General features: G+C 30.3%; 2 protein-coding genes and 2 long non-coding RNA genes across 4 annotated transcripts; 2 read left to right on the forward strand and 2 right to left on the reverse strand.

The window, feature by feature from the left end:
- The first annotated feature begins 244 nt into the window (after nt 1–244).
- LOC123263406 (protein big brother-like) lies at nt 245–16,465 on the forward strand. The gene is made up of 3 exons (XM_044726157.1): nt 245–720; nt 851–1,042; nt 16,039–16,465. Exons 1-3 carry the CDS (start codon nt 526–528, stop codon nt 16,363–16,365), a joined length of 714 nt encoding a protein of 237 aa, XP_044582092.1. The 5' UTR covers nt 245–525; the 3' UTR covers nt 16,366–16,465.
- Nucleotides 7,457–7,987, reverse strand: LOC123263419. The gene is made up of 2 exons (XM_044726175.1): nt 7,720–7,987; nt 7,457–7,639 (listed from the first exon to the last, which is right to left on the reverse strand). The coding sequence occupies exons 1-2, from the start codon at nt 7,950–7,952 to the stop codon at nt 7,459–7,461; spliced, it is 414 nt and encodes a 137-aa protein (XP_044582110.1). The 5' UTR covers nt 7,953–7,987; the 3' UTR covers nt 7,457–7,458.
- Nucleotides 10,665–11,195, forward strand: LOC123263425. The gene is made up of 2 exons (XR_006509156.1): nt 10,665–10,772; nt 11,108–11,195. It is a non-coding gene; the product is annotated as an uncharacterized LOC123263425 (long non-coding RNA).
- Nucleotides 11,291–12,235, reverse strand: LOC123263424. The gene is made up of 3 exons (XR_006509155.1): nt 12,085–12,235; nt 11,592–11,756; nt 11,291–11,432 (listed from the first exon to the last, which is right to left on the reverse strand). It is a non-coding gene; the product is annotated as an uncharacterized LOC123263424 (long non-coding RNA).
- Nucleotides 16,466–17,908: the final 1,443 nt, after the last annotated feature.

Here is a 17,908-nt window from a genome sequence, read left to right on the forward strand (position 1 = left end):
AGTTTATTTTTAAATAAAATAAATACAATGAACTTAACAGTACAGAAACAAACATAACAAAAAAAAGTTGTATTGTATGTTATGTCTCTATTACAAAAAATAAAGATTTATCTCCATCGATGTGGGCAGGTCAGCATAAAATCGAATCATTCCCCTTTTTCTATGGTGGGGATAAAATTGAAGGCGTATCCTGAGAGGCGTGGTAACACTAGAGAATCAGCTTATAGTGAAACGATGAAACGATCACTAGGCTTCAGTCCCCACTGAGACGTTGAATTGCAAGGTACAAACGTTAGTGACTATATGTCATATAATACTCATCTACGAAAAAGTAAAGTTCATTTTGCTTGTGAAAAAATAATTAACATTAAATGTGTTAATTTTAGTTACCATGTCTCAAGTTTCATGAAATCTCAATTAAAATAACGTGAATGTGCAATCTCGATTTGTTAATTAATAACTTGATTGGTGCAAGAATTTTGTTGAAGTAAAGTAATAAACAATAAGAAAGGTAAATCATATCTAATGATGATGCACGCGATGAGTGAACATGCTGGAGGTGTTGGAGGCCTTGGTGTAGGTGTGTTACCTTTTGACGGAATGGGTTTATATGAACAACCGCGTCCAAAATTCGTTTTTAAGATGCCAAGAGTTGTACCTGACCAAAAGGCTAAATTTGAAAGCGATGAGTTGTTCAGACGACTGAGCCGTGAATGCGAGGTAGCGATGCTTCTTAAATCATTTTCTTCTTGATTTTATAAATTTACAATATTGTACTATAAGATACAAAAATTATTAAGAAAATATTTCCAAATGTGTAGTTAAAAATGGAACCTGTAAATTTTTGCAGATAAGATATACAGGATTTAGAGACAGACCTCTCGAGGAACGTCAAGGCCGCTTTCAAAATGGGTGTCGAGAGGGTCATACAGAAATTGCGTTTGCTGCGATGGGAACAAATCTTCAACTGACTTTCGGCCCTTCCACAGGAAATTATTCTAACGAACCGAGTACATGTGATTTCGACAAGGAACACGGAAAGGTATTTTTGGCTTTAATCAGCTTTAAATTTTTCTTGGAAAATAATTATAATTTATTTACATACATACTGTGATTTCGCAATACAGATAATGGTTAAGTTTTACAAATTCTGACAAAAGTCTTGAAAAATTTTTTCAAAAGTACCTATAATTAAGATATTTTTCTACCTGCATGTTTGTATGCCATACAAGCTGTACGGTAAATTGGTAATATATTAAACATGCTGGTCCACTAAAATAAATTTTTCCACAATGACCCAATAGGTTCAGGTCATAAAGCTTGACGAAGTTGTATACAAATTTTAACTAACATTGCAGTCAGTATAGTACCTAATAACTGCTTTTGGGACTAAAATCTTGTCGACCCTTGTTATGACTCCCGGGCTTTAACATAAAATCTGACAAACACGATGAATTGTACCGTGTACATCGTATATAGTATTACTATAATATTTTTAGAAATGGGATCATTGACAATTTTCTTTTATCCTCAATTTCTCATTTAAAGTTGAGTTCTGACACCCCCATACTATACATGTTTTCACTGCGGGAGATCGATGGCTTCCTTCGTGTCAATAGGTATATCGTATACAGCGATGACTAAAACTTTTCAATAAGTACACCAGACTGACCGTTTCAAAATTGTCTGGAGATATTCCAAAAATAGCTTTTTCCTTTACAAAACTTAGGTCATAAACTAAATTGTTGAAAATACACGAAAATTTCCGGAGACAACTTTCGAATTGAAAAGCGTAAAAAGAGTACAAAGAAATATTTAATGGCTAAATTATAAATAGTAAATTTATTTTCACTTTTTTCACAATTTTAAATTAAATTTTTTAGCGCATCATAATGGCGCAGACGACGCCTTGTTCTGAACGCCATTGCGATCGATAATAGTCGCTAAGCTGCCATTTTGAATTTTCCTCTGATTGAAATTTTTTTGCACATGAAAATATTTTTTCTATATTTTGGATTTAATGCTGTTGTTTTATGTTTTAATGTTGAATCATCGAAATTCTAAGAAATAATTTCGGTCAGTCGAAAATTTCAATGCCTTTGTATTTTTCTGCACAGGTATGAAAAATCATAAATCATAAATCTATTGACATAGGTAAAGGTATAAATCTAAAATGACATCCGATTATAGTGCATTTCGAGAATTTTATTTATGGATTAGAGATTTATACCTGCAATGCTTTTAAAAAAGTTGATGCCAACAAGGATATATGAAACACTGTGTATAAAAGATGCTATAAAACAAAAATTATATTTCTTTTTCAATTCGAAAATGATAACAATCAGAATTTTAATTAAGATCACGACACGATGCATGTTGAGTCCCCACCGTTCCCTTTCTGATGCATTGTTTTAACGTTGTTGAAAAGCAAAAAGGGACACGTGACTTGATTATTGTAATACCCCGTGGCGAGTAGAAATAATTACACGCGATAATAGATAAAAAGGTAAGACCCTTTTTCAACTATTCATGAGGATGTATATTGTTGCATAATAGTTAAAATTCAAATCTTTTCATCTTGAATATCTTAATTTCCATTGATAGAATTTTCATTTTTTCTACCGGTACACAAACATTGTGTTTTTTTTTTACTTTTCTAAAAAAAAATGATAAAAGTGAATTTGCATATTTATCTTTGGAATAAAAGATTTAAAATAATTTACATTTATCGTACTTAGCTTATTATAATATGAAACTTACCCGCGTTGCAAGGGTTATTTAAATACCAGCAAATTTCACTCATTATACAGAAAACAAGGTTTACTTAAACCTAGAAACTTTTTTTCAAGGCTTAAGTTGTGTTGGAGCAAGAAGAAATTTTCTTGATATAAGAAAGTTCTTGGTTCACTACATTTTACTTCAACCAAGATAATTTTCGTTTTCCCAAATATTTTCTTGAGCCAAAAATGATTAGTTCTTTAACGAAAATTTTTTTCGTTCTATATATACGGAATGTCGAGTATTAGATTGTCACTGTCATAATTTTTTCAAAAAAAAAAAAAAAAGTTAGGAAAATGGTTGATTCTGAAGGCCATCCCTGCACTTTTCGCTAATTCCATACCTAGGCATTTAAAATTGCACTTATGACGTTTGTGAGCTCTTCGAGCTCAAAAATACAATTTATGTGTTATTTTAAGCTCTCTGAGCTCAAAGAGATAGCTATTCTATGCTTTTGAGCTCTTCGAGCTCAAAAGTCTAATAGAAGTTTCATACGCTGATAGATGAAGGATTTCTTAGTATTTAAGAAGATTTCTTTGTATTTAAGAAATCATTTTTTAAACATCATTTCTTAGTATTTAAAAAAAAATTTCTTAGTATTTTAGAAATATGTATATTTCTTAGTATTTAAGAAATATTTCTTAAATAATAAGAAATGATGTTTAAGAAATGATTTCTTAAATACAAAGAAATCTTCTTAAATGCCAAGAAATCTTTCTATCAGTGTAGAACACTATTTGTTGAATTTTCAAACCGCAATAACTTTTGAATGAATCTATCGATTTTCACGCGGTTGACGGCAGTCAACGCAGTTTTTTTAGCTTCATAAAAAAACTAAGTTTGAATCGATCAAACTAGGAATTTCGGAGTAATTCCGAAAAACACTTTTTTCGGTTTTCTTTTGTTCGGCGTGGTTTTTTATGTCAAAAGCTGATTAGTTTTCGGAATCGATTGATAGAGCCGTTTGAAAGTTATTCCAAAAAATCACATTTGAAAAAATTTTTTCGGTCGAAAGTGTATTAAAAATCGGTTTGGTCAAGCCCTTTCGAATGGCGCCAACCGCGATGAAATCGGTCAAGCCGTTCTAAAGTTATAAAAGGGTTACACACACAAACACACACACACACACACACACACACACACACACACACACACACACACCTTAAAACGTCGAGATCTGATAATAACTCAATTTTTGCAAAACGGGGTAAAACTAATAACTTCCCGATTTTGGAAAATCTTCGATTTTCTTAGCGGGAAGTTAAAAAAATAAAAAAATATTTTCATATAACCTTTAAAAATATAAGAATTTAATTTAATAACGAAAAGATTGTAAAAAATGAAAGATATTATTTATTCATACGCTTAACTGATCTATTTATGTTTAATAATTAATATAATAGAGTTTGATGGTTGAAAAACTTTTAAAAAATTTGTGATTGCCAGTTTTATTTCGCATTATTATCGGCTGATTCAAGAGAAAAAAATTTGAGACAAAATAAACGACTTGAAGAATTTTATTTTCCAAAACTTTTCTAAATTGATTCAAGATAATTAAATTCTTTAAAATAATTTTTTTGGTTCAAAGTTTTTACTCTTGAATAATTTTTTCTATTAATGTACTACAGGGCAAGTTCTATGAGCCAATTACAATGTGTATAAAATTTGCACAGAAGAGAGAATTAAATACAAAAATTTTAATGATTAAAAGGACTTGAAATATTAATACGTTTGATATATTTTAAATTGTTTAAAATTAGACAAAATTAAGATTCTATTTCTAAAATGATATCTTTCAAAAAAGTTCAATTTCAGAGTTTAAGTTATTTTTTCAAACTATGTAGATGTGTCCAAATATAAGGGCCAGCTTTTCAAACCAAGATAAAGAGTTATCCAATACCAATATATATATCTATATATCTCATATTTATATATATACTGGCAATAATAATTTTATCCTGGATAAAATTTTATCTCGGATTAAAAAACTGACCCTAAATGTGATTTAAAATAAATAAGCGTTCGAGAGAAAACAACGACCAGTGTTCCCATCCGTCACATAATTATCGTAAACGTCACATAATTTGAAGCATTGTACGATCGTACATCCGACTTTGATTATGTGACGAAAAGTTACGATAAAATGAGTCTTGTACGGTAATTGTACGATAATTTTCGATATGTTTGATTTTCATTCTTATCTGTGCGGGTTAACCCGACTAGAAATTTCGGTGAGGCAGTGATTCGGCGCAAGTATTAAGGCATGCCTAATTCCAAACTTGCAGTAAGTGAGGCATCCAAACTAGGCCGAAGTTTGGGATGTAACGCAGTTGCGAGGCTCAGCCTAACTTGGCTTCCTGATTAGGTTGCAGTTTGGAAACCAAATTCGCAACGAAGAATCCAAATCTAATTCTTTCTTGATTTTTAGCTTTTTTATTATCAAGCGAAAATTAATAATAACAAATGCTTATTTTTTTATCTTCTTTTACTATTTTAAGTATAAATATTAAATTTAGGACTAAATTTTTTAAATATTTCATGAATAAAAAACAAATTCTTTGTTGCTTTTATTTAATATTATTTTTATTATTTAATTTTATTTTTTATATAATTTTTTTGTTTTTTGGAGCGTTTTTTAATGTGAAGAGGTTTTTTTGATTGGTAGATTTGATAAGTCAAGGGGGAAGGAGATGATGGAGGAGTTTGATACACTAATCACACATAACACTTAACTTTACTTCACACTCGCCTTAATAGTAATTATAATTAGTAATTATTAATTATTAAAAATCGTACATGTCGAACGCGAGACTCGAACACGGTACCCGACGCACGAGGGCCCTATACCATACCGCGACGCTACGCCGATGATGAGCGACCTCTTACTTCAAGATACTTATAAGCACAACCAATGTTCGGCTTGCCTAATTTAAAACAAATAAGATTCGAATTGGGCTAGCCTAAGTTCGGAAAGCCAAGTTCGCTCCAAACTAGCAAAACTCAGGTTATCGTTACTTGAAACCAGTTCGGCATTCCCATGATATATCAGAATTAAGGAATCCATGAAACTTTCCTAGTTACGTCCAAATATGGCAAGCCAAACATTTCGTTCTGTCTACCTTGGTTTTTATGAGGTACAACCTAGGCAAGCCTAAGTTATGCAAGCCAGACTTGCCCCGAATTGGTTCTTCGGCATATGCCTCACTGAAATTTCTAGTCGGGTACATGAGACACCATGTTTATATGTACAATACACAAATACTCTCATAAATACACACTTTTATATGTATAGAACTAAAAGGCTTAACCTTGGAAAGACTTAAAGCCAAATATCTTCTCCCACTCCGTTTTAGAGTACTTTGGCAAGAAACGCCGAAGTTCGTCAAACGTTTGGAATGCCTAACTTGCAGGAAATTATAAAATCCAAAGGTCTACGGAAGTTCGGTTTGCCAAACTTAAAAGTAATTGGGGCCATCTATGGTAAGCCGAAGTTTGGCGAATGTTTGGAATACCTAACTTGCAGGAAATTATAAAATCCAAAGGCTTACGAAAGTTCGGTTCACTGTCTCCAGTAGAGACTTTGGTTCACGTAATAATTACCGTAACTCCTATTCTTTCCCGCTTCACAGCATTATTTATATTTGTAAAAATGCTTACCGTAAGATGGACGGTGTGGCTTAATGTATATAGAATAAGCGAAAGGAAATTTAGTATAGACCGGATAGCTCAAATGGTAGAGTAGCCGACATGTCTTCGGAAGGTTCTGGGTTCGAATCCCAGTCCGAGCTATCTAATAATTTTTTCTCGCATATTCTATAAACTCACATTAAGATGATCCTCTTCACATTCCTTTCTCAATCCTTTCCTACCAATATCCTGTTACGTGAATGTGGAACGCTTCACGTAATAATTACCGTAACTCCTATTCTTTCCCGCTTCACAGCATTATTTATATTTGTAACCAAAGAACCAAAGTCTCTACAACCCAATCGGTGTTTTTCGCAAATTTTGGAAAATTACATCCTAAATGGAATAAATGTAATAAGATTAATAACTAGTTTTAGTACAATTATAGAGAATGTCAAATACACAAGTACCTTCTAACATCAATTTTACATTTTGATGAATAGTACAAACACATACGACATGTATACCACTACTTCCAGCAAGAATAAAATAAGTAGGCCTCAAACTAGCGAATTTAGAAAATCCGATTGCCACTGAATTATATTGCGCTTTGAAGCTTTGGTACAATTCTTTTAAATTACAAAGAATCAACTTTTTTTGTACCCTAGTTCGATTTCCATCACAATCCTTCACAGATTTAAAATCTTTCATGCCCGCTAATTGTTTTGAGTTTTCTTCGCTTTCATAAAAATCAATGACAAGTTTTTTTACATCTAACTTAAGCGGCTGATTGCCTGGAACTTTTGTGGGATTCAAAGTATTAGTAGTCATTTCACCAGAGTCTAAATCAACATTCTCAGATTCACTGATATCATTTTTAAGATTCAGTACCATTTTTCGAGAACAGTTAAATTCAGATGCTATACGACTGACTTCCCAACTGTCGGGTAAAATTGAAAGCAGCTTCTTTTTTATTGATCTGTAAAGCAAACGATCGATCGTATTAATATGAAAAAATGAAGATATTTTAAAATGATCGATTGTTAAAAAAATTTACTTGTCACTTTCAGCGTTATATAATTTCTTCACTTTAGCTATCATGGAACAATGATCTTGATTAATCTTTCTGTAGGTAGATTCAGGTACTATTCCAAATTGTGATTGGAACTTATTCTCTAGGGCAGCATAGCTCTCATCAAGTTTTTTTACTCCATAATTTTTTTCAGAATATAACCTTAAATTAAACGCATAGAAAAATAATTAAGTAAGTTTTCACTCAGTAAATGAAAAACTTAATCAATAGAAAATTTTTACCTGTCTTTTTCAATAAGAGGAATTTTCAAAAATCGCTCTAAAGAATGATCATTGTAATCACATAGATTGTCACTAAAATTACTGACAGTTCGAGATAAACTGCTTCCTTGAGTACAAATTTCAGCTGATATACTCAGACTTTCAACACTAATTTGACGTGAAATAATTTCCTCTTCCTCTGATGCCGGCGGAATATATTCTTTGACACGGAATCGACAACGCACACATAACATTGAAGTGTCATCTAAGTCAGGAAATTTCCAATGATCTTCGTCGGGAAATTTTCTTAAATCTTTAACTCCTTTTTTATCTAAAAGTTTCGTTTAATTAGATGTCAAAAGTCAATATTAAACACAAGGCCATTAATTTAATTGGTTCTACGTAGAGGTTATACATAAGAGGTCAAGTGCACTGTATTAGTTACTTACGTGACTCATTGAATAGATTTCAACAATTTACTGACCGTATACGTTTACTCATGGCGATGAAATATCAAAGTAACGCAATAATTATTACTTAAGAACTTGAGCAATTATATTTTTGTTAAGAACAAACGATCCGAAAAGAAATCGCTCAAAAAAGAATCACAAAATGAAAGTAAATAGAGGGAGTTGTGAGCGCCATCTGCATGATAAGTGACGAAGTATAGACTCATCTTTTAAGCAGGTGGTTCAAAATTTCTGAGTACTATAATTTTAGTATTAAAGAGAAAATTATATTACTATTCTGAATTATATTACTGCATAGTGAATCTAACATTTAATTTAATTGTGACGAAACAAAAAATATGCACATCGGCAAAACGCAATATTTTGTGTAAAAAACTCTCAGCTTTCAGAAAAAAAATTCAAATTTGAAGAATTTTGGGCTGCACACCGAAAAAAATCAATTTCTCCACTTTAATTTGATTTTTAAGGGTCTTCTGATGAGTTTATGAAAAAGTAAATATTTTCATTCAAAAGCTGAGAATTTTTCCTACAAAATACAATGTTTGTCAATTTTGTTTAAAAATGTTTTTCATATCAGAAAAATTGACGAAAAAGTTGAAAAAAAATTTTTTCCAAAATTTCAAAAAATCATAACTCCAAGACCGCTGCGTATTAAGAGCTAAAACTCTCAGGGAATTTTTGTCTTATGATAGAGAACACCTCCATAAATTTTAAACATAATCCGCGAGGGTCGCCCCGTAAAAATTTTCTTATTTGGTGGAATGACCCATATAAAATTGATTATTTTTTTTATTTGATTTCATTTCATGAAGAAACATTTTTTTTGTAAATATTTTTCAAGAGTAAATTTATGTACGAATTTTAAATCAAAATATTTTGGCATAAAAAAAATTTGAACTATGTAAATTTAGTCAAAAACTTAAGTTTAAAACTTTTTTTTTGTGCGTACGATAATTTTTCAGAAGATCCGATAATTTGACGGCACTGTGTCGATCAGAGAAGCAAAAGTTTCTGGGAACACTGACAATGACGTGTTAATGGTGTGCAATTAATAACAAATTAACTTACCCATATCTTTTTCTCGCTAACCAAATGGTCATGGTAATCCGTAATAAATATTCTCCCTTTGTCCATATCAGACTTGACATAAAAAAAGAAGTAAGGTAACGCCCTCAAGTATGTAGCGTGTCGATTTTGGCTAATTTACCGGTATGTTACGAAAAACAAGCGCCACTATTAAAGAGTTTAAATTTCGATTGTTAAACTCACTCTCTTTTAATATTTAATGGCTTCCCCTTTATAATTCATTATTTTTTTTATTCCTTTTTTTTAGTATTCTTTTTCGTCAAATGCAAATGAGCTTGTGAAAGGGTTAAGCGGAACGAGTTACTGTTTAAATATTGCTGGGTATTATTATGTAACGATAATGGGTCACGCCCATACGCGCCAGTTCTGCGCTCTTTTTTTTCTTCATACTTTCTTCTGTTTTATTTTTTTCATTCTTTGCTTTATTTTATTGCGTGAGAACAACCAAAGTCAAAAAGGTTTAACAGGCTAAGTTATTAATTATCACGCAAACTTTGTGAATACTTTGATTAATTGTCACTTTACAAAGTTGAGGTGTAAGAAAAAAAAGTTGTTAAATAACCATAACGTATTAAAGGCAAAAAATATTGGTAAAATAGGTGATGAATGACAAAAAACTTTGTACCTTTAATAAAGGCCTCTGTTAATGTAAATATTATCATAAATGCAAATAAATTACAAGTGACTCACTTTGGAGAGCTTCGTGCGTATGTGTTCGATCGAAATTTTTAAAAGTGTAACATACGTGTTTATCAATTGGCAACTTTTCGTGTGATTCAATGATTACCTGAATGAATAAAAACTTCTGAGCCTAGGAGCAAAAAATACAGAGCCACCCTGCTGCTCAATTACAATTCGAATATATGTCCTGTGGAGGTGTCTTGCCGTGACAGCGTTTAAAGAATCAGTGCAGCTGGCGAACCGAGAAAATAACTATAACGTAATGAAATGAAGGCTCCCGTAGCTCTCGTGACAACTTTGTTTACAGACACACATACACTTATTGATCTTAAAAAAATATGATAAAAACTTAATCTTCTCTAGACATTTATAAAATAAATTAAAAATTTATTATTAGATTAACAAAAAGGGAGATTTTGTTTAACACGGACAATTACTTCCAAATTTTTTGCTCAAACGTCTCGATAACATAAAATGTAGTTAGTATTTGAAAGCTAATTTGAACGATTAATTTTTTATTTCTAAATCAAACTAAAAAATAAAAAGTTTAATACTTATTTCTCGAGAAGTTTAAAATATAACTGATGATATTCGACTTGCTTTTGGCTTGAATGATTTACTTAGGATCCATTTAAGACTATTCGCTCTGTGCGCGACTTCAGCGCCATGGCACGTTTGAACTACAGGGGGCTTTTGTAATATATTTATTATGTATTGAATGGCTGTCAGAAATAATAATATCGAATGATAAATAAAAATATGTTTTTTTAATTAAAGGAAATATTTATAATAAATATTTGTTAATGTAAAGTGTTCTTGTGCATTAAAAAGTGAAATGTAAGTATATTTAATACCGAAAAAGTAGCATAGAAGTTAGCACACATAAAGATAGGTTAACTGAAATCAGACTGAATTCAAATAAAAAGAAAATAGAGAAAAATTATAAGAAAACTTGAATAAACATTTAATTATTTTTTTTTATAAGTAAATTTAGATTAAACGAAATTACCAAAATATTTTATTGTTTCAAAATTCTACAAATTAAAAGTGCTGATTGTTTTAGAGTACAAAAAAAATAGATTATGTTTGCTAACTAAAATTAACATATTACAATTCAATAATAAAGCTGGGAAAAATTTTTAATCGATTAAATTTATCATTTTTATTTTTAGATTTGGATTTAAAATGGAAACCATAATAAAAACGGGATTTCAATCAATAACCCACGAAATTCAGTTCCAGCCACAGACATTGGTAAAAGGAAAAAAGCTGGTTCTTGCTGAACATGTCCGAGAGGTAGAAAAGTTTCGCAAGAATAACGAAAGCTATTTAACTTGACTTTAAAGCTAGTTAACTTGACACTCTTGATCAACTCTCAAATGAGTTACTGTCGGCGGATCTTCAGTAATCATTTCTTGCAATTCATTAACTTCAGGCTCAGGATTGAGTGCTGAAGATGCATTTTTGTTCTGCCGGCGGTCCATTAAGCGCTTAAATCTGAAAAATTTATTACACAAAAGTTCATATTATTTGATTGCTGATAATCACAAATTTTAATAGCGACAGTATTTATTTATAAAATAATATCTAAAATTTATAGTAATACTCTCCTTTTTAGTTTTTAAATTATGTTAATTTCAATATATTATTACTCACCTATTCGTGACCATTAACTCATTAACTTTTTGAGATTTATAAACTGTAGGAAATTTAGTAGGAATGTAGCTGGGACTCGATTCTATGTCAGACTTTTGGCCTCCAATAAAATGATCACTACAAATATAATCATGTGCCTTTGGAGTCCACAATGAGCCATCAATACTGCAAGGAAAATTGAAAATTTTTAATATTTAATATTTAAAATTTATGATCATTGGTATGGATAATCTTTTAGTTTAATATAATAAGTAGCAAAGAGTAAATGAATCTTAAATAATAAATGAAAAGTTTATAATAAAAAAATTCAATCTTATTTTTTAATATATAATTAATAATTATTAATTATGCTAAATTTATAAATGTTTAAAAAAAATTTTTTTTTTAATTAATAATAATATTTCCTAGCATTTTCTAAACTTACTATTTTTTTAAGTTTTACTCCTTTCAAGATTTTTATTATTACCGATAGTAAGGTTGTGATTCTCGTTACTTTTGTCTCCTCAGCGGCTATCCATTTTTTCCTTTGATTTATTTTCCAACTTGCTGTTGGAAATTTATAAAAATGACAAGCACTTTTTCTACCTGTATTCTTACAACTAACAACACAACAACTTTTGTGACTCATTTTATGTTATGTTATTTAAATAAATTTAAATGCAGCTTAATTTTATGCTATTAAGGCTACATGAAAATCATGTTGCTGCCACATGATTTTTCTCATGCTACCGCAACATGATTTTCTCATGTTACCGCAACATGATTGTCATGTAGCCGGAACATGACAAATCATGTGGATGCAACATGATTTTCTTATGTTACCGCAACATGATTGCCATGTAGCCGAAACATGACAAATCATGTGGATGCAACATGATTTCGTCATGTTTATTTACCAAGACTGCATCATGTTGCATTTACTATTAATTTTTTTCCGTGTAGAATTTTTTGTAGATTTCATGTTCTGACTTATGCTCCTTAAATTTCAAAACAAAAAAAAAATGAAAATTAAAACGAAATAAAATATAATTTTTAATTTGTGTTAATAGAAACTTTGCAGGTGAAAAGAATAACAAGGAAAAAATAGCTCATTTGGCAGCCGAAATGGAAAACCAAAAAATTTGAAAAAAAAAAAAGCTTACATCTTTAAAAATGTCAATAGTTCACAAGATACAAGGTCATTTCTTAATTATGTATCTAGGGATAGAGCATTTTTCAATGCAGCCTAAGTACTTATCATCATAAATTGACCATTGATGAGAATGATATGAAACCAAGAAAAGACCTAACCCCAGGTCAAGACTTTTCCAACGATACCAAATTTAATCATAAAAACCCATTTTATCATATAAATACACTAGCCACAGAATTTTGCTTATTCTTTTAACAATACAGATAAATCTAATATTCATTATTATAGTTATATGTATCTTAATGCTTTTTACTTTCTATGGTTTGCAGATTTGAACAATTATTTTATGTGACCTAATTTTTAACTTCCCGCTAAGAAAATTGAAAATTTTCAAAAATCGGGAAGTTATTGGTTTTACCCCGTTTTTCGAAAATCGAGTTTTCATCAGATCTCGACGTTTTGAGGTCCTAGGAAGCTTCTCTAACTATTCCCGCGAGGGTGTCACTATGTATGTATGTATGTATGTGTGTGCGTGCGTGCGTGCGTGCGTGTGTGTGTGTGTGTGTGTGTGTGTGTGTGTGTGTGTGTGTGTGTGTGTGTGTGTGTGTGTAAGTATGTAAACCTCTTTTAACTTTTGAACGGTTAAACCGATTTCATCGCGGTTGATGCCATTCGAAAGGGCTTAGCCAAACTTAGATTTTGAATACAATTTGGACTGATTCGGACCAATGGATTTCGAAAAATCTAAAAAAAACTGTAAAAAAAAATTTTTTCAAAAGTGGTTTTTTAGAATAACTTTTAAACGGCTTTATCAATCAACTCCAAAAACTAAACAGCTCTTAACATCAAAAACCACGTCGATTGCCGCTAATCCGGTCAAAATCGGTTCATTCGTTCGAGAGATATCGTGCAGGAAAGAAAACCCAAAAAAGTGTTTTTTCGGAATTACTCCGAAATTTTTAGTTTGACCAATTGAAACTTAGAAATTCTTTATGAGGCTTGAAAAACTGCGTAGAATGCCGCCAACCGCGTACAAATCGGTTCATTCATTCAAAAGTTATTGCGGTTTGAAAATTTAAAAAATAGTGTTCTATGAAACTTTTATCAGACTTTTGAGCTCAAAGAGCTCAAAATCATAGAAAAGGTATCTTTTTGAGCTTGGAGAGCTCAAAACAACACATAGATTGTATTTTTGAGCTCGAAGAGCTCAAAAACTTCGTAGGTGCAATTTTAAGCGTCCAGGTATTAACGGAATTAGCGGGAAGTTGCAGGGATGGCCTTTAGGGTCAACCGTTTTCCTAATTTTTAACTTCCCGCTAAGAAAATTGAAAATTTTCAAAAATCGGGAAGTTATTGTTTTTACCCCGTTTTTCGAAAATCGAGTTTTCATCGGATCTCGACGTTTCGAGGTCCTAGGAAGCTTTCCTGAATATTTTCACGATAATGTCCGTACGTCTGTATGTGCGTGTGCGTGTGCGTGTGTGTGTGTGTGTGTGTGTGTGTGTGTGTGTGTGTGTGTGTGTGTGTGTGTGTGTGTGTGTGTGTGTGTGTGTGTGTGTGTGTAAACCTCTCGTAACTTTTGAACAGCTTGACCGATTTCATCGCGGTTGGTGTCATTCAAAAGAGCTTCGCCAAACTTAGATTTCCTGTAATTTGGAACCGATTCAGACCAGTAGATTTCGAGAAATTGCAAAAAAAAAAGTGAAAAAAAAGTTGTTTTTTTTTTCATTTTTTTTAAATATCTCCGAATTGGCTGAACCGATCAACTTAAAAAACTATTCAGCTTTTAACCTTGAAAACCCGCATCGATCGCCACATAGAGCGTCAGAATCGGTTGATGCGTTCGTGAGATTCGTTGTCGAAAAAAATCGAAAAAAGTGTTTTTTTGTAATAACTCTGAAGTTTTTCATCAGATCAATTTTTTTGTTCTAAATTTTTTATAGAACTCAAAAAATCATATCGATCGCCGCCTACCGGGTAAAAATCGGTTGATTTATTAAAAAGTTGCAGCAGTTTGAAAATTAGAAAAATCTTGTTTCATCGAACTTTGATAAGACTTTTGAGCTCGAAAAGCTCAAAAGCATAGCATAGCTATCTCTGAGCTCGGAGAGCTTAAAATAACACATAAATTGTATTTTTGAGCTCGAAGAGCTCAAAAACGTCATAAGTGCAATTTTACGCGCCTAGGTATGGAATTAGCGGGAAGTTGCAGGGATGGCCTTCAGGGTCAACCGTTTTTCTAATTTTTTGACCTAATTTTTTCAGTTAAAACTTTAATTTTTAGAATATTTTTTCGTTTATTGTTTACATTTCACGATATGTGAAATTCTTACTCATAAATAACAAGTTCAATTATTGTTTTAACATAAATTTAACTTTTTTTTTTTTTAAGTGAATTTCACATTTTTTTAATGTCATTATTACATTGAAAAACTGTAAATTTGACAGTTTTAGATTGACAGTTTTCACAATGTGAAAATAACATTTTTAACTTTGTAAAATTGACATTTTTGGGTTGACAGCGGTAAATCTGTAAATTTTACAGTTTTTTCTATAATGTTGACAGAGTCTTTTTTTCCGTGAAAGCTTTTGGTTTTCAGTATTTGGACAGTTCAATTTTTCAACTATTCGAAGTTTTGAACTTAAACAGAAATAAAGAATTAATGATCAATTCCCGATGTAATAAATGATTCGACAAAATAATTTTAAAAAAGCATGAATGTGGAATTATCAGATATTTGACTTGTAAAAATTTTCAAATAAATTCATAGTTTAATTATTAAAAAATAGTTAGAAAAATTGCACAGATAGAATTTTCTAAAATTACCAGTTTCATTTTAGTATATTTTTAATTTTGTAATAATTAAATTATATTTTCATTAAGTTTATGAAAGAGTGTCGGATGTTTGCTACAGCATAATCATCAAAAAACGTCCGTTGTGACATAAAATAAGTTTTGATTTTGACTTTGATCAATAAAAAAAAATGATTCAAGTCTAAAAAATCAAGATTGAATTTTAAAATAGTCGGCAAATTAAAAAATTTCAAAGAAAAATTAAAAATGAGATATTTTTTTGCGCCGGTAAATTTTTTCTACCTTTTTACCAGCTTCTTATACTGCTAGTAGACAATTACGTAAATTATAAGGTAGATTTTCGGCCTCTGGTTACAAGAAAATCATTATGCCGCTTACTTTAAAGCTGTATAACTATAATATTTTTTTACCATTTTAAACATAAATATAATAAGAAGTACTAAACAGCAAATTAAAAAAAATTAATATAACTCAAGAGTATTTTATTGTATGATTGTTAGGTTCATTTGAAATCACACTTAATAATGAACGGTGTATGCGTAAAGTGGCGAGGTTGGATCGATTTAGAGCGTCTTGATGGAGTTGGATGTTTGGAATTTGATGAAGAAGCGGCAGCTAGAGAGGATGCTCAATTGCGCAATCAGCTGAACCGATACAATGAACGCCTACGTCAGTTTGATGAGAAACAACGGGCATACAGAAACGCGGCAGCACAACAACCGCACCATAATCATCATCTTGGCCATCATCATCATCATCACCATCATCTGGGTCATCATGTTTCGGGAACTAGTGGAGTAACAACACCAGCGGACAAATTTTATTAGAAGTTATTAAATTAATACCATTAGTAATCAATTTGGTTCAGTTAATTGAAAATTTTTATTTTATATCAATTTTGGTCAGAAAAATACATTATTCATTTATTAATAAAATAATTAATGTGAAATTTCCAAGTATTCAATAAAAAAAAAAAAAAAATTTTAATTTACTATAACCATGGCATTCAAATACATGAATAAAAAAATTACTTAAGTTCATTATTTTCACCTTAAATAAAGAAAATAAAAATAAATAGCAAATAGAAAATGATGAGTAATAAATCCATAAATTACAAGAGTAGATTTCATAAGCAGCAAAATTGTATTTGATCTTGAAATCAACAATATGAGTGGTATCATACATGTTAAACGCATATGAATTAGCCACTTTCAAATATCCCAATGAGTCACCTTGTTATTTATCAATTTAAATCTTTGATTTATTTTATTCAACTGTATAATTTCATTGTTTTAAATGTTTTATAAAGATATTTTGTTATATATTGTAAATATTAGTTAAAAAAAAATAATTATAATTTTTAGATTCACATTTGTCTTATAAAAATATGATAAAATAAGGTTCTTGATGATATAATGTGCGAAAATCAATTGGATGTTTATAAAAATGTAGAATCATTTTTATTACCATAGAATTATTTATATTTATTTATTTGACGATATGTGGAGAAACATTTTGAAAAAAATTGATTTGAAAATTGATTTCATTTTAAAAATAAAGTATGTATCGAACAATTCGGTTACATTAAATAATTTGTCATCTAAATAGTTTTTCGAAACGTTAATATTTTTTGTAATTTATTATTTGAATTAGAGTAAAAACCTATTGCTTCCCTTGTTTTAGTTATTAGGATAGATTAAAACGAAATAAAATCATAATAATGTGTGTTCTTAAATAATTATGTCATTTAATCTGACATTGTAGATATCTGGAGGATTTTAACATAATTAACGACAGTTAAATTGGTAATATTTTTTTTTGAAAGCTACAAATTTAAACTTATATTGTTAGATGACATTTTTCTTCAGTATCTTTGAAGAGAGTTTGGAAATTGAAAGAGAAAAAAAAAGATCAGATAAATGAGGACGAAGGTTATCAGTTATCATGGTTTTTATCTATCTATTAAAATAACCCCTTGATAGAAAATTAACTTGATTCAAAAAAATCTTTAATCAAGAAAATCGTTCTCAAAATAATTACAGTATTTTTAATAGAACAGAAAAGCTCTTGAACAAAGAAAAGCTTACCTAGTTCGAAAAATTTTCTGGTTGATTCACAGCGATAAAGTTTTTTTAAATGATCATGTAACGTTAATAGACATATTATGTTAGATAAGTAATATTTAAAATGTTGAAATATTTATTTTCGTTACTTATTTTACACGAGTTTTTTTTTGTTAAGTCATGTATAATAATTCTTTTGACGGAATGATTTCTTTGATACTTCCGTAGTTACTTGATAATAATGTCCTCAAAAAATATATCAAAATATATTTGAAATTATAAATTTTAAGCTGCAGAAATTTATTTT

This window comes from Cotesia glomerata, linkage group LG4 (genome assembly GCF_020080835.1).
Source record: "Cotesia glomerata isolate CgM1 linkage group LG4, MPM_Cglom_v2.3, whole genome shotgun sequence".
NCBI classification, from domain to species: Eukaryota; Metazoa; Arthropoda; class Insecta; order Hymenoptera; family Braconidae; genus Cotesia; species Cotesia glomerata.

What these genes read in the sequence shown, in the direction of transcription:
- LOC123263419 (XM_044726175.1), bottom strand. Translation starts at nt 7,952, where the DNA reads ATGTTATGTGTGCGTTGTCGATTCCGTGTCAAAGAATATATTCCGCCG. An exon ending in CCTCTTATTGAAAAAGACAG is followed by an intron (nt 7,640 to 7,719) that starts GTAAAAATTTTC and finishes GTTTAATTTAAG; the next exon opens with GTTATATTCTGAAAAAAATT.
- LOC123263406 (XM_044726157.1), top strand. Translation starts at nt 526, where the DNA reads ATGATGATGCACGCGATGAGTGAACATGCTGGAGGTGTTGGAGGCCTT. An exon ending in GACTGAGCCGTGAATGCGAG is followed by an intron (nt 721 to 850) that starts GTAGCGATGCTT and finishes AAATTTTTGCAG; the next exon opens with ATAAGATATACAGGATTTAG. An exon ending in TCGACAAGGAACACGGAAAG is followed by an intron (nt 1,043 to 16,038) that starts GTATTTTTGGCT and finishes TATGATTGTTAG; the next exon opens with GTTCATTTGAAATCACACTT.